At 44.0% G+C, this 13,640-nt stretch overlaps 1 protein-coding gene across 6 annotated transcripts in view; it reads left to right on the forward strand.

The window, feature by feature from the left end:
• Nucleotides 1-13,640, forward strand: part of PAN2 (poly(A) specific ribonuclease subunit PAN2) — a 415,349-nt gene that overhangs the window by 247,166 nt on the left and 154,543 nt on the right. For all 6 annotated transcript variants that reach the window (XM_069230608.1, XM_069230605.1, XM_069230604.1 and 3 more), the window contains 2 exons: nt 10,432-10,505; nt 11,176-11,317. In XM_069230608.1, coding sequence (XP_069086709.1) covers nt 10,432-10,505; nt 11,176-11,317 — 216 coding nt within the window. The remainder of the gene's footprint in view (nt 1-10,431; nt 10,506-11,175; nt 11,318-13,640) is intronic.

A 13,640-nucleotide genomic window follows, 5' to 3' on the forward strand; every position in this document is an offset into this window, starting at 1 on the left:
TTGGTGCGAAGTAGTCCCTCCCCTGCATCCGCAGGCACCAACTGCAACGACGACTGGCTGCATGGATCCTTTCTCCTCCGAACTGCATGGATCCTGCATCATAGGCGGTGGTCTGTAGTGGTCCCCTTTGTCCTCTCTACCAGCTGTCCAACTTGGGAGATGATAAACCCTTGCCTCTCCTTGCAGGACAGTACCCCTGTGCACCTCGACTCTTGCAGCTACCAAGACTTGTTGACTTATTCCAAGGGATCTTCAGGCCCTATATAGCCCCGGCCTCCAGCACTCTTCCCTGCAAAGCACAGTCTCCTGCCAGCTGCTCCAGTGACCTGGGACTCATCTCCAGATGTACTGAGTGGTCCTCACTGTGACTCCTGTGTCTGCTGCCTGTGAGTTGCCTGTGGGGGCTGCATCCTCAACTTCTGACTCTCCTCACTGCAGAGGGTCACCTCGGACTCCCCTCCTTGGGTTGAGTCTCCCTGGATCTTCCTGGTCCCCAGCAGCTCTGCAACTCTTGCCTTTGCCAAGGCTTGTTGGTGGTTTTCCCACACCCCTGTCTGACTTCAACTCTTTTCCGATGTGGGACATCAACTACATCACTCCTGGAACTCCTCTTCTGCTCCTGTGCTGCATATGTGACTCCTGGTCTTCACTGTTGAGGCCCTCTTCTGCCAGGATCCATCTTCTGTTTCTTCCAGTCTTGCATGGGTCTTGCACAGTCTTTTTACAAAGATTTTCTGTGTAAGTTTGGGGAAAAACCAGGTACTTACCTCTTTGCTCCTGGTTGCTGGGAGGCACTCTGGTACTTACCCTTTGGGGTTCCTAGTTCCTCCAGCTCCCCTCTACAGATTCCACTTCCTTGGGTGGGTGTGTGCCTTTCGCATTCCATTTACTTAGTGTATGTTTTTTCTCTCCCCGTAGGGTCTCCATTAGTTTATTTCACTGTTTTCTATTGCTTTCTATGCCCATTCCTGATTGCTAATTTGTATATATAATAGCGTGTTTACTCACATGCTAATAGAATATTGCCTATACCAGGCGCCTCCAAGGTTTTCTGTAATAAGAGCTACTTGTGTTCAATGAAAATCATCCCGAGCTACTAATGTTAGTGATGTGATTGCGACCACCCCTTCAGCAGTGATTACATCAGTACATTAGGCAGGGTTGGCAGCTGTAAAGTAAAAAAGCACTCTCAATTTGAAATGCATCTACATGGGTAATACATTACAGTCATAGTTTCAATCCCCCTGGCACCAAGATAATAATATGAGTAAGAAATGTATTCAACTCAAACAGTAGCCTTACATTTATTTAGTAAATGCAATTATTTGTTCAATGGCATGTGTAGCTGCAGATACACATGCTATGCATAGATTCTGCCATTTAGTGTTGGGATCGGAGTGTTACAAGTTGTTTTTCTTCAAAGAAGTATTTTTTGAGTCACAGGATCCAATGACGACTCCTTTCGGTAATAGTGCGCATGGGCATCGACTCCTTTGTTGCATTGTTTTCTTTCCGCTGTCGGGTTCGGACGTGTTTCCTCTCTCTCTCTCTCTCTCAGATTTTCGATTCAGAAACTTTATAATAACTCTAATTCACCGGCTGTATTGTTTCAATCGCGTTTCCATCTTTAATCGAGCCGATAGTACTGTCGAAAATGAGAAAACGCCCTTTTGGGCTCGCACGCCCAACTCTGGCCTGTTCAGGTCTACCATGCCGAAGTCTGATGGATCGGACTCATTACGATTCTGTCCTCAATGCCACGCGAAATTTCTGTATACAGATCAACATGTGGTATGTAATCTGTCTCTCTCCCGAGCATCGAGAAGAAGACTGTGAAGCCTGTCGATTATTCCGGTCGAAAAATAGAGTACATCGACACCGTAGAAGAACAGGCCCAGATGGCAGTTTCCATTCAGGACACCGACTTTAAAGCAGACTCTGAAGATAGCCAACCAGTCACTGCGGCTCAGCATGAGTACAACTGCCCCTGCACCCACTACCAAAAGACCAGTTAAGGCCTTGGGTGCACCACTGTCCGAGAGCCATGGTTCCACCCAAAAGAATATCGTTGGCGACCGACCTTCGGGTTCGGTGCCGAAAAAGGCCACACTCGTTTGGATGCTGGAGTCGAGCAAATCCATTAAAAGCTACACAGCCGAGCCAAGCCGGCGTCCACAATCTTCGGAGTCGAAAGTTCGACGTCCAGCTTCGGAGCCGAAACCACAGGCTGTATCTTTGGTACCGAAAAAGTTGTCAACATCGGAGCTGAAAAAATATTCTTATACAGAGGAACGAGGACTTTCGAGGCGATTAAAGCAGAGCTCAAAGACATTTGATGAACAGTCCTCTAAATCGCCTAAAACATCAGAATATATTTCTGAAGATTCAGACATTCAGCCTATACTCTAAATCCTGGGCGCCAAACAATCAAGGATACATATCCAAAAAGAGACTGGGAGGATCATTGCTTCACCTCCTCCACAAACATCTTGATGCTGGTCCACCACCAGCAAAAATCTTTAAAAGGAAGAAGAAACCATTACCTTTACAAAATTCTCCACCACATTCGCCACAACTTTTTCTCTCCACCACCTGATAACCCACCACCATTGCCTTCACCAACACTCCCACACTTAGTCGCAATGGTGATACAGTTGATCCCTGGCATTTGTATGATCCAGATCCCATACCACTAAATGACCCAGACCTCTATCCTTCCAAACCCTTGCCACCAGAGGATAGCACAGCATACACACAGGTCATTTCAAGAGCAGCTGAGTACCATGGGGCACCGATGCATAGTGAGCCTTTAGAAGAGGATTTCCTTTTCAATACATTATCCTCCACACATTCATGCTACCAGTGCCTGCCAATGTTGCCTGGCATGCTCAGTCATGCAGACGAAAGAACCTGTTAAGGCTAGAATTGTAACACCACGTATAGACAAAAAATATAAGCCAGCACCAACAGACCAGCTTACATCACGCAACAGGTACCACCAGACTCTTGTCGTCAATGCTTCTAGAAAAAGGGCCAATAGCCAATCTTCAGGAGATACCCCCACCCCCTGACAAAGAAAGCAGGAAGTTTGATTCTGCTGGTATGAGGGTAGCTACACAGGCAGCTAACCAATGGCTAACTGCCAATTCACAAGCCTTACTAGCAAGATATGATAGTGCACACTGGGACGAAATGCAGGAATTGTTACAACACCTGCCAAAGGAACATCAAAAAAGGGCTCAACAAATTGTTGAAGGAGGTCAGGCAATAAGCAACACCCAAATAAAGCCTGCTCTTGGTGCTGCAGATACAGCAGCTAGGAGCGTAAATACTGCCATAACCATACGTAGGCATGCATGGTTAAGATCTTCTGGTTTCAAACCAGAAATACAACAAGCAGTGCTAAATATGCCATTTGACAAAAAACACCTATTTGGTCCTGAGGTTGACACAACAATCGAAAAACTCAGAAACGATTCAGACACTGCAAATGCTATAGTAGCTCTATACACAATACCTTCTAGAGGCTCTTTTCGTAAACAGCAATTTAGAGGAGGTTTCAAGCTCCAATCTACAGATGCTTTCACCTCCCAACCTAAACAAGGCCAACAGCAATAGCAAAGAGGAGCATTTAGAGGCTCTTATAGGGGCCAACACTTCAGAGCCAGAGGTAAATGCCAAGCCTCAAAGAGTGCAACCACTCCATCAAAAACAGTGACTTCCTCAGCATACCACAACCCCACACCTCCTGTGGGGGGCAGATTGCAGCAATTACACTCTCAATGGCAAAGTAACACCACAGACCAATGGTTATTGCCTAGAATGGATTTCTATTCCTTCAAACATTCATCCTCGTTACCACAGATTGTCCCCAGAACACAACGTCATGTTACAACAAGAAGTACTACTAATAAAAGAAGCAATATAATTAGGTCCAAAATCTCAACACGGAACAGGGGTATACTCCCTATACTTCCTCATTCCCAAAAATGATGCCACTCTCAGACCCATTCTAGATCTTAGACCACTAAATCTATATATCCTGTCAGAACACTTTCACATGGTAACTCTGCAAGACATCATTCCACTACTAGAAAAAACAAGATTGCATGACTGCATTAGATCTCAAAGATGCATATTTTCATATCCCCATACATTCAGCTCATCGAAAATACCTAAGGTTTGTGATGGCGGGAAACCACTGCCAATTCAAATTTCTACCATTCGAACAATAGCTCCAAGAGTTTCCACAGAATGTCTAGCATTAGTAGCAGCTTACCTAACAAGACAACACATACATGTCTTTCCTTATCTAGATGATTGGCTAATAAAATCAAGCAACATTATAAAATGTCAACAACACACTCAATACACAATAGAAACCCTACACACATTAGGGTTCACAGTCAACTACCAAAAATCTCATTTTCAACCAGCACAGGTTCAACCTTACCTATTCTCAATAGACAAAAAGCCTTAGCTTATCCAAATACACAAAGGATACAAGCTTTTCAAAATCTCATACCACAAATACAGCCAAATCAACATTTCACAGTAAGGTTTATCATGAGACTATTGGTAATGATGGCATCCTGCATAGCACTAGTACTGCATGCAAGATTAATCATGAGAACACAAGTGCCTCTCACAGCAATGGTCTCAAGCATAGGGTCAATTGCAAGATCTAGTGTTAGACCGCCAAACGCATAAGTCCCTTCAATGGTGGGATCATAGCAATTTAATGAAGGGGCGGTCATTTCAGGGCCCTGTGCCTCAGACCACAATGACAACAGATGCATTAATGATAGGTTGGGGAGCTCATCTCAACAACCTTACCATACAAGGGGAATGACGTTCAAAACAGTTAACTTATCACATAAACAATTGTTCGCTGTGTTCCTTGCCCTAAAAGTTTTTCATCCCTTTCTCAAACACAAAACTGTCTAGATAAAAACAGACTATATGACAACAATGTATTACCTGAAGAAACAAGGGGGGACGCATTCATCTCAGCTGTCCCTTCTAGCCCAAACAATTTGGAAATGGGCAATTCACAATCACGTTTACTTACTAGCGGAATACATCCCAGGAATACACAATCAGCTAGCGGACCTGCTAAGCAGGACACACCAACAGATACACAAATGAAAGCTTCACTCTCAGGCACTTCAACAGTACTTTCAAATGTGGGGGACAACAGAAACAGACCTCTTCGCAACAAGCAAAAACGCAAAATGCCAAAACTTCGTATCCAGGCACCCACACTCTGTCCAAGGGCAATTCTCTATGGATTAACTGGTCAGGGATATTTGCTTACACTTCCCCCCTCTCCCACTAATTCAATTTCTGGTCAACAAACTGTGTCAAACTTCTCTCATCATGATACTCTTAGCCCCCACGTGGGCACATCAACATTGGTACACAACACTCCTTGATCTGTCAGTAGTGCCTCATTGCAAACTTCCAAACAGACCAGATTTGTTAACACAAAACAAAGGTCAAATCAGACATCCCAATCCCAGTGTTCTCAACTTAGTGATTTATCTCCTGAAGTCATAGAATTTGTATATTTGCAACTTCCAATAGAATGTATGGAAGTTCTCAAACAAGCATGCAAACCTACAACTAGGCAATGCTATGCTTACAAGTGGAAACGTTTTGTTTATTACTGTCAATCTAAAAATATAGACCCGCTTACAGCATCAATACAAGATATTGTATGCTACCTACTTCAATTACTGAAAGCAAATTTAGTTTTTTCCTCTATTAAAATTCATCTTACTGCTATATCAGTGTACTTATAAACCATATAACCTACTTCTCTCCTCAGAGTCCCTGTCATAAAAGCCTTTATGGAAGGACTTAAACGTATTATTCCACCAAGAACCCCACCAGTTCCTGCATGGAATCTCAGTATTGTACCCACAAGATTAATGGGACCACCATTCGAGCCCATGCATTCATGTGATATTCAATTTCTCACTTGGACAGTTGCTTTCTTAGTAGAATTTACTTAATTAAAAGAGCATTCACTCTGGAGGACCCTTTTTTCCAAGTACATAAACATAAAGTTATACTTAGGACAAATCCAAACTTTTTACCAAAAGTAGTTACTCCTTTTCACATTAACCAATCAGTGGAATTGCCAGTCTTCTTCCCACAGCCAGACTCGACTGCTGAAAGAGCTCTTCATACGCTAATGTACTATGTTGATAGAACTAAAGAGTTTAGGAAAACTAAACATTTTTTGTAGCTTTTCAACAGCCGTAAAGGAAATCCTATCTCTAAGCAAGGATTAGCTAGACGGATTGTAAGATGTATTCAAACATGTTACATTAAAGCAAAAAAAAAACTTTTGATAACTCCTAAATCTTATTCCACCAGGAAAAAAGGTGCTTCTATGGCATTTTTAGGAAACATACCAATGGCAGACATATGCAAAGTTGCCACATGGTCCACACCACATACATTTACAAAACATAACTGTGTGGATGTATTTTCAAAGCAACAAGCCAATGTTGGTCAAGCTGTACTTAAAACATTATTTCAAACTACTTCAACTCCAACAGGCTAGCCGCTGCTTTTTTGGGAGAAGGACTGCTTTTTCGTCTATGCATCGCATGTGTATCTGCAGCTACACATACCATTGAACGGAAAATGTCACTTACCCAGTATACATCTGTTCGTGGCATGTAGTGCTGCAGATTCACATGCACCCTCCTTCCTCTCCGGAAGGCTGTAGTCGTTGCAGTTTTTATTTGTACATATGTGTATATATTTACATTTGCATGGACATCTTATTTACTCATTATAGTTGTACATTTACATTCTTTCACTCTCACTCCTTCCTACACCCTTCTGCGGGAAAACAATCTAACAAAGGAGTCAATGCCCATGCGCACTATTACCGAGAGGAGGAGTCATTCGATCCTGTGACTCGAAAAAAGACTTCTTCAAAGAAAAACAACTTGTAACACTCCGGGCCCAACACTAGATGGCGGAATCTATGCATAGCATGTGAATCTGCAGCACTACAAGCCACAAACAGATGTACACTGGATAAGTGACATTTTCCTTCTCCAGACATCAGCTTATGAGTTCTGAAAGTGCGCACATTTTTGTGTCAAAAACAGGCTTTTCAATTTTGATATACAAATAATAATTCAACCATGCAGAGGCCTCTATTTTAGTAGGTTGGGCTGCACACAGGAGAGCTACTCCCAGGTTGTTGGAGAGCTACTGGTAGCTCACGAGCTACTTGTTGGAGACAAGACCTATACTGTATTTTAGTATTTATGGTACCATATAAAGTACCTTTATTTTTGTAACACCGTTTGGTTCTGTCATGTGTGTATGTGCTGTGTGACTATAGTGGTATTGCATAAGCTTTGTCTCCTAGATAAGTCTTGGCTGCTCATCCACAGCTATCTCTAGAGATCCCTGGCTTCCTAGACACTGTCTACACATACCAGGACCTGGTTTAAGGTGATAACATCAGGGGTGCTCACCACACACCAGGCTTGCTTCCTACAGTCTGGTCTCCGTCAGAGTCTGAGATCCATATCAATCTTTTGTAGCTCGGGCGATCAGGCAGCATACAAGGCAAAGTAGTGCAGGTGTTCACAGACAACACCATTGCCATGTGGTACTACAACAAGTAGGGCAGGTCGGGGTTGTGGACCCTTTGTCAAAAGGCTCTGCGCCTCTGAACATGGCTGGAACATCAGGGCATATCCCTGGTGGTTCAACATCTGGTGAGTTCTCTGACGGCTGAGTTTGTCTGCTCTGGCATTCGGTGTCTGGTTGATCACGACTGGTGTCTCCACCCAGAGATGGCCCAAGGTAGAGCCTTGGTTAGACCTGTTCCCCTCCTCAGAGAATGCACAATGTCAAGGCAGCACTCAGGGACACTTTTTGTCTTGAGTGGAACTCTGGTCTCCTTTTCACCTTCCTGCCAATACCACTTCTGCTCAGAGTTCTCAAGAAGATCAAGATTGACAGTGCCCAAGTCATCCTTTGGGCTCTGGACTGGGCACAAAGGGTATGGTATCTCTAGCTCCTGACGATGCCCATTGATCCTCTGATCAGACTGCCCGTTTGGGAGGATCTTCTGCCGCAGCATCAGGGGCCCGTTCTCCACCCAAATCTGTCTAGGATCCGCCTTCTTGCGTGGAGATTGAGCAGCAGCAGTTGGCAGCTTTTTACCTTCCGCCCAAAATCTAAAATGTTATCTTGCCAGCCAGGCGTCCTTCCACCAAAAATGTATACGCCTGTTGATGGAACAAGTTTGTGCCACGGTGTACAGAGAAGTCTGTTGATCCCCTCTCCACCCCTCTTTCTGGGGTTCTTTTGTTTATTCTTTCTCTGGTCCAGCAGGGCTCTGTTCTTGAGACCCTCATGGGTTGTCTGCCATCTCGGCTTTTCTCAAATTGCCCGACCAACCCTTCTTGTTTAAATCTCCTTTTTTTGGAAGCTTTCTTAAGGGTCTTACCCACCTTTACCCTCCGTCCCTGTTCATAATGCCCCAATGGGATTTGAACTTGTCTTACTTTCCTGATGTGTGCTCCTTGTGAGCCACTTCACAACTGCCTACTTTGCCTGCTTACTCTGAAAAAACAGTCATCCTTGTAGCTATCACCTCTGCCCGCACAGTGAGTGAGCTACAGGTTCTTTCTTCAAAGCCACCTTTCATTTCCATCCACCCTTACAAGGTGCTGCTTCATACCAGGGCTTCTTTTTTTTCTAAGGTAGTAACGCCCTTTCATTTAGGTCAATCCATCACACTGCCTACTTTTTTGCGCCCCCATAACATTCCAAGGAAGAGGAGAGACTCCACCAAATGGACCCAAAAAGAGCAAGGGCGTTCTGTCTTGATCGTACCAAAGAGATCCTGGTGGATGATGAACTCTTTGTGGGTTATGTGGGTGTGAAGAAAGGTCGAGCTGCGCAGAAGAGAACCATCTCTAGAGCCTCGGAGGGTTTAAGAGATCACTCTACCAGAGCAACAGCTGCGTTAGCACGTAGAGTTTCAGTCCTGGACATCTGCCAGGCAGCAGCGTGGGCATCCTTGAACATGTTTACCAAACAGTACTACTTGGGCAGTCGGGTCCGAAAGGATGGGTACCTTGCCAGTTCGGTCCTGCAGGACTTTGTAGTATGATCTTGGTTCGCAGACCTTCCGGGGATGGTATTGCTTGGGTACCTATTCTAAGGTAAGGGATCTGCAACTAGAAGTCTCTGTCAGATGAGCACATTACTTACCTTCGGTAAAGAATTACTGCTACAGACATTGCAATTGCAGATTCATTACTGACTCGGCTGTCCTCCCCGCTCTGCAAAATGACTTCTAGGGACAGTGACTTCCCTTTCAGGGCCCTAGTTCTTTTGCACCAGGATCGCGTCTGGCATGGAAAGTTGTGAAAAGAAACTGAAGTCAGCCTGCCAGGGTGGCACCTATATACGACATATCTGGCGACCACGATGCCACCAACTGGCGCAAAGTCGACCGATACCCTGTAACTGCGCTCCTGGGCACTGCTTGAAGTACAATCTCCAAATCCAGACTGATTCCTGGGGGAAATTCTAAGGTAAGGAATCTGCAACTAGAATATGTCTCTACCAGATAATTTGTTACTGAAGGTAAGCAACTTGTTATTTTTGTCCAAAGTTTTCTAACGTGGTGGCACTGGCTGCTTATACAAAGGGGTTTGGGTCATACTGAATTTCCTTCTAGGATCTTTCAGGGTTTGTTTGACTGGAATGGATGTAACTCAATGAGATCTTTCATGACTTTCTCAATCTGATATGAGAATGATCAGAGTCTGGGATGTGGCCGGTTTAGAAGAGTGTTGCTTGGGTCTAGTTTTGGGCATGGCATAATACGGGTTATGTTGAGACTCAATGCAGTTAAGCTTAAGTGTTTTTTTTTCTGAGCTCTGCACTTATCATGCCTGATACACTCTGGGCTCAGTTCAAACTAAGTCAAGTGGGTCTTGAAGTGATTCTGACCTGGGCCTTATGCTCCAGAAGCATCAGACCTCGCACAGTCTGAACTCTGGTATCAGACCTTTTATGCTGTGTTTGGGAAGTGTAGGACCTGGTAGCCTTAGAGCTCTGAAATCCTCTGGCTCGCTACCCTCATGGCCCAGGAATAGTGTGCTCTGTTAAACTCAGTGCTCTAGATTCCTCGTTAAGGGACATTCAGTGTTCTGGAATAGTCCGGCCTAGTATCCTTTGAATGAGTGTGCTCCGGAGTCACAGGCGTGTAACCTTCAGGAATTAGGTCACTGTGCATCAAGCTGGGTGGGATTGTTTATTGCTAGCCTCACCCTGCTGAGCTCCCTCAAGACGAACATTATTTTTGAATTGTGAGAATCCCTTTTTCCATTACATTTGTGTGGTTTTATGGTTGTCTACCCCCTTTCTGTTCAGATCACCTTCAAGAAAGAGGCCAAGAAAGCAGAGCTGGAGGCCCTCAAAGTCCTGGAGAAACCTGCAATAGTGTGGTAAGAGGCCACATTGAATTATGATCTGATGGTTGAGTAAGACAGACTTTCATTCACAGCAACAGCATGTTGGACTGCAATAAAGCTGGACTCTAAATTCTGGCAGGCTCAGGATCTATATATGTATAATTTGACTTTGATTGCTGAGGTTTATATTGTGGCCATTCATCTCTTGAAGGTTCCATTCTATGGGCAGAATATTGATGTGACTAATCTAAATGCGCATTGGTCAGCCTGCACTCGTTGCCTGCCAAGTCAGAAGCGAGGGACCACAATGAGGGGGAATGGAAATTATACCGCTTGCTGCCCACACGCTGTTGGGCTAAAGAAGCCATTATCCCAACCTCCACAAATCCATGCATGCTCATCGTCACCGCTGATTTCACGTCTCTGTACTTTCACTTGTACAATAATTAAAGGTTTGGGGTGGTGGGGGAGAGAAAGGTACGGGGGGAGGTAATCTCTGCATTTATTGTTGGGTGATAAATGCTCTGCCCTCTGCTCTATTCCAGACCTCTGCGGGAAAATATACTTTGCCATCAACACTTGCACTCTGAATTAGTAACTACGGCTAGTTTTTGTTGTTTGTAATATGTGACTGATTTCACACCATTCACTTCTCCGCTGTCATGATAATGCATAATCTCTCCTATGTACCCTTTCCCATCAGGGACGAGACTGGAGCTCCTGAGGACCCTGGGCCTGTGTTCCCCTCAGTGGAGGAACTCAAGAATGTGTGGCTCCCATATTCTATGAAAATGAAACTTTCCAAGGCCAAGGAACTGGAGGTCATAAACTGGAATGAAAATGAGGTAAAGTGGAATGATTGAATGAAATGTCGCCCATATTGTGAGCACTACTACATTCCTGCTCTTTAGACACTCTGTGACAATCATTATTGCTTTTGTATTGTGAAAGTAACTTTGTGAATAAAGTGGGGTAGCCATGTCCACCCACTCTTTGACCTGCTATCACCCTTCCACATAAGAGCCTACAAGACCTCCTGCATTACGAGTTGTGCAGGCATGTCCTACATAATGATGAGGTAGATAATGCACAGTCACTTCTTTGAAGAGCATTCCTTTATTTTTGTAACAGTCCACTGCTATCAAGGGCGTTCACCGTGTGTGTGTGTATATATAGGCAATGTGTATTGAAGTGAGTGTCCACCTTCCGGAGTCCCTCTCTGAATAGGAGGCAGACGTGGCACAGCACTTCTTTTGAGATGCCTGTTCTTAGTCACTGTCATGACTCTTCCAGGGGAATGGAATAAGTGACATATTTCCCCTTATTTTCCTTGATGGGTTGGGGGGTGTATTGTTTGTGTTGCAGATCTACAACGTGAAGGGGTCTCCTATTACTTGGCCTTCATGTCATCTTTGCTCCACAGCATTTAGCACCATCCTGTGTGGTGTTTACAAAGTTGCAGTCATTGTGAAGATTTCAGCGCCAATTCTTGAATTAGAACAAACTCCCAAGCAATTCATGTCAGAGGTGGCAATTGTGCTTTCATCTTTGATGTTGAGACTTCTCAACAAGCGTTGAATACTCTTGACTACATGAAACTGAATCCCCACTGCTGACCACCTTAGACTCCAGTGACTACTGGGCTCCTGACTCAACTGAACTGAAGTAGTTGCTCCTCAGTTGGGCACTAGTACCCGGAATCCGCTTCACCACACCATGGTTATGCTGAAATTACATTCTGATGTCTTTTTCTGCTAGGCTGGGGATCCTGTTTGTTTGAATGACTGGTTTGGGCCAGAAAGCAGTTTCCACTGTACATTTTCATCCTTTGCCTTTTTCTCTCTGGCCCATGACCAGTATTGACGATCTGATGGCTCTGGCTTTATCGGAGTCCATTTGAGTTGCTGCATAGGTTAACAATGACCACACGGCTTAAGTTATATAGAAATAGTGCTATGGTTATGTAAACACTTGTGGAGTAGTAACTTGAACCCAGAAAGTGCTAGGTCCATCTAGTTTTGGATGTGCATTTTAATTTTAGTATATTTTCGGTACCTGTAATAACTGTAGAACTACATGGGCATTAACGTTATTAACTTATCTAAAATGCTACTCTTTTTCGTAGCGAATAACCTCACACTGCGACATGTATGTATTGCCTTCTCGATCCATGCTGTCCTGAGAGAGTTCAGTTCTGAAATGCGATACATGGTCAGTCAAACTGAAGTCAATGTTGATATTCCGTGATAAACCAGAATAAACCTTAGAGTTGCTTCCCAGCAACCTGTAATTGCCCTTGGACTTTGGTTAAAGGCCTCACATCAATTTAAAGGGGTGTTGTGTAATTGTACTTTCCGTTTTCAGACCACATAGGAACCCCTTATGCCTTAGGCCACCTACAGATATCTGTCTAAAGAGCGTTTGTAAACCATAACAAAACATAGAGTTGGCTTTGTGCCAGTCCATTGATTACCATTTGTTTACCTTTGTCACTTTCATTTGCTTACTTATTATTCAATGTGTGTTTTCCCTCGGAGCTTAGCTTCTTTACCATCCTTTTGATTTGATGACCGGTATCCATCCTTTGCTGTCATTTAGGTAACGTTTTTCTTTTTCATTTAGCACTCTGTGAGTACATGTTTTCTTGCTCTCTCCCTCCTGTGCTGCTACTTCCCTCAAATACCCATTCCTATGCCCTGTGTTGCCTTTCACCCCTCCAAACTGGTCTCTAAAAGCACAGCAATAGATTTACTCATCCCAAGCCTAAATCCTATTACCATGAACTCCCAATTAACACTTATGGATTCTTCCCTCCTCCACCCCTCCATTACTCCAGTCAATCTAACTAACAAACTCTCACATCCGCGGCTCAAATTAACTCATAATAATACTAAAACTGCACTCGTATTTCCCTATACTAATCCACCACTAATTCTTTTTGAGTTCCGGAGTAGCGTGCTTCTTGCCAAAAAGCACTTCAACACCTCGTCAGGGGTAGTAAGCGCTATATAAATACTATTACAATATAATTACAATACAATATATATTTGCTGGGGTTTTGCAAGAGAGTAGACTTTAAGGATGTTTTGGTGTTCTCTCCTGCTTTTCATAGATTGCTGAAAGCACAGATATCGACACACAGAAACATTTATGGCACCGGGGAGGGGC

Source organism: Pleurodeles waltl, chromosome 4_2 (genome assembly GCF_031143425.1).
Source record: "Pleurodeles waltl isolate 20211129_DDA chromosome 4_2, aPleWal1.hap1.20221129, whole genome shotgun sequence".
NCBI classification, from domain to species: Eukaryota; Metazoa; Chordata; class Amphibia; order Caudata; family Salamandridae; genus Pleurodeles; species Pleurodeles waltl.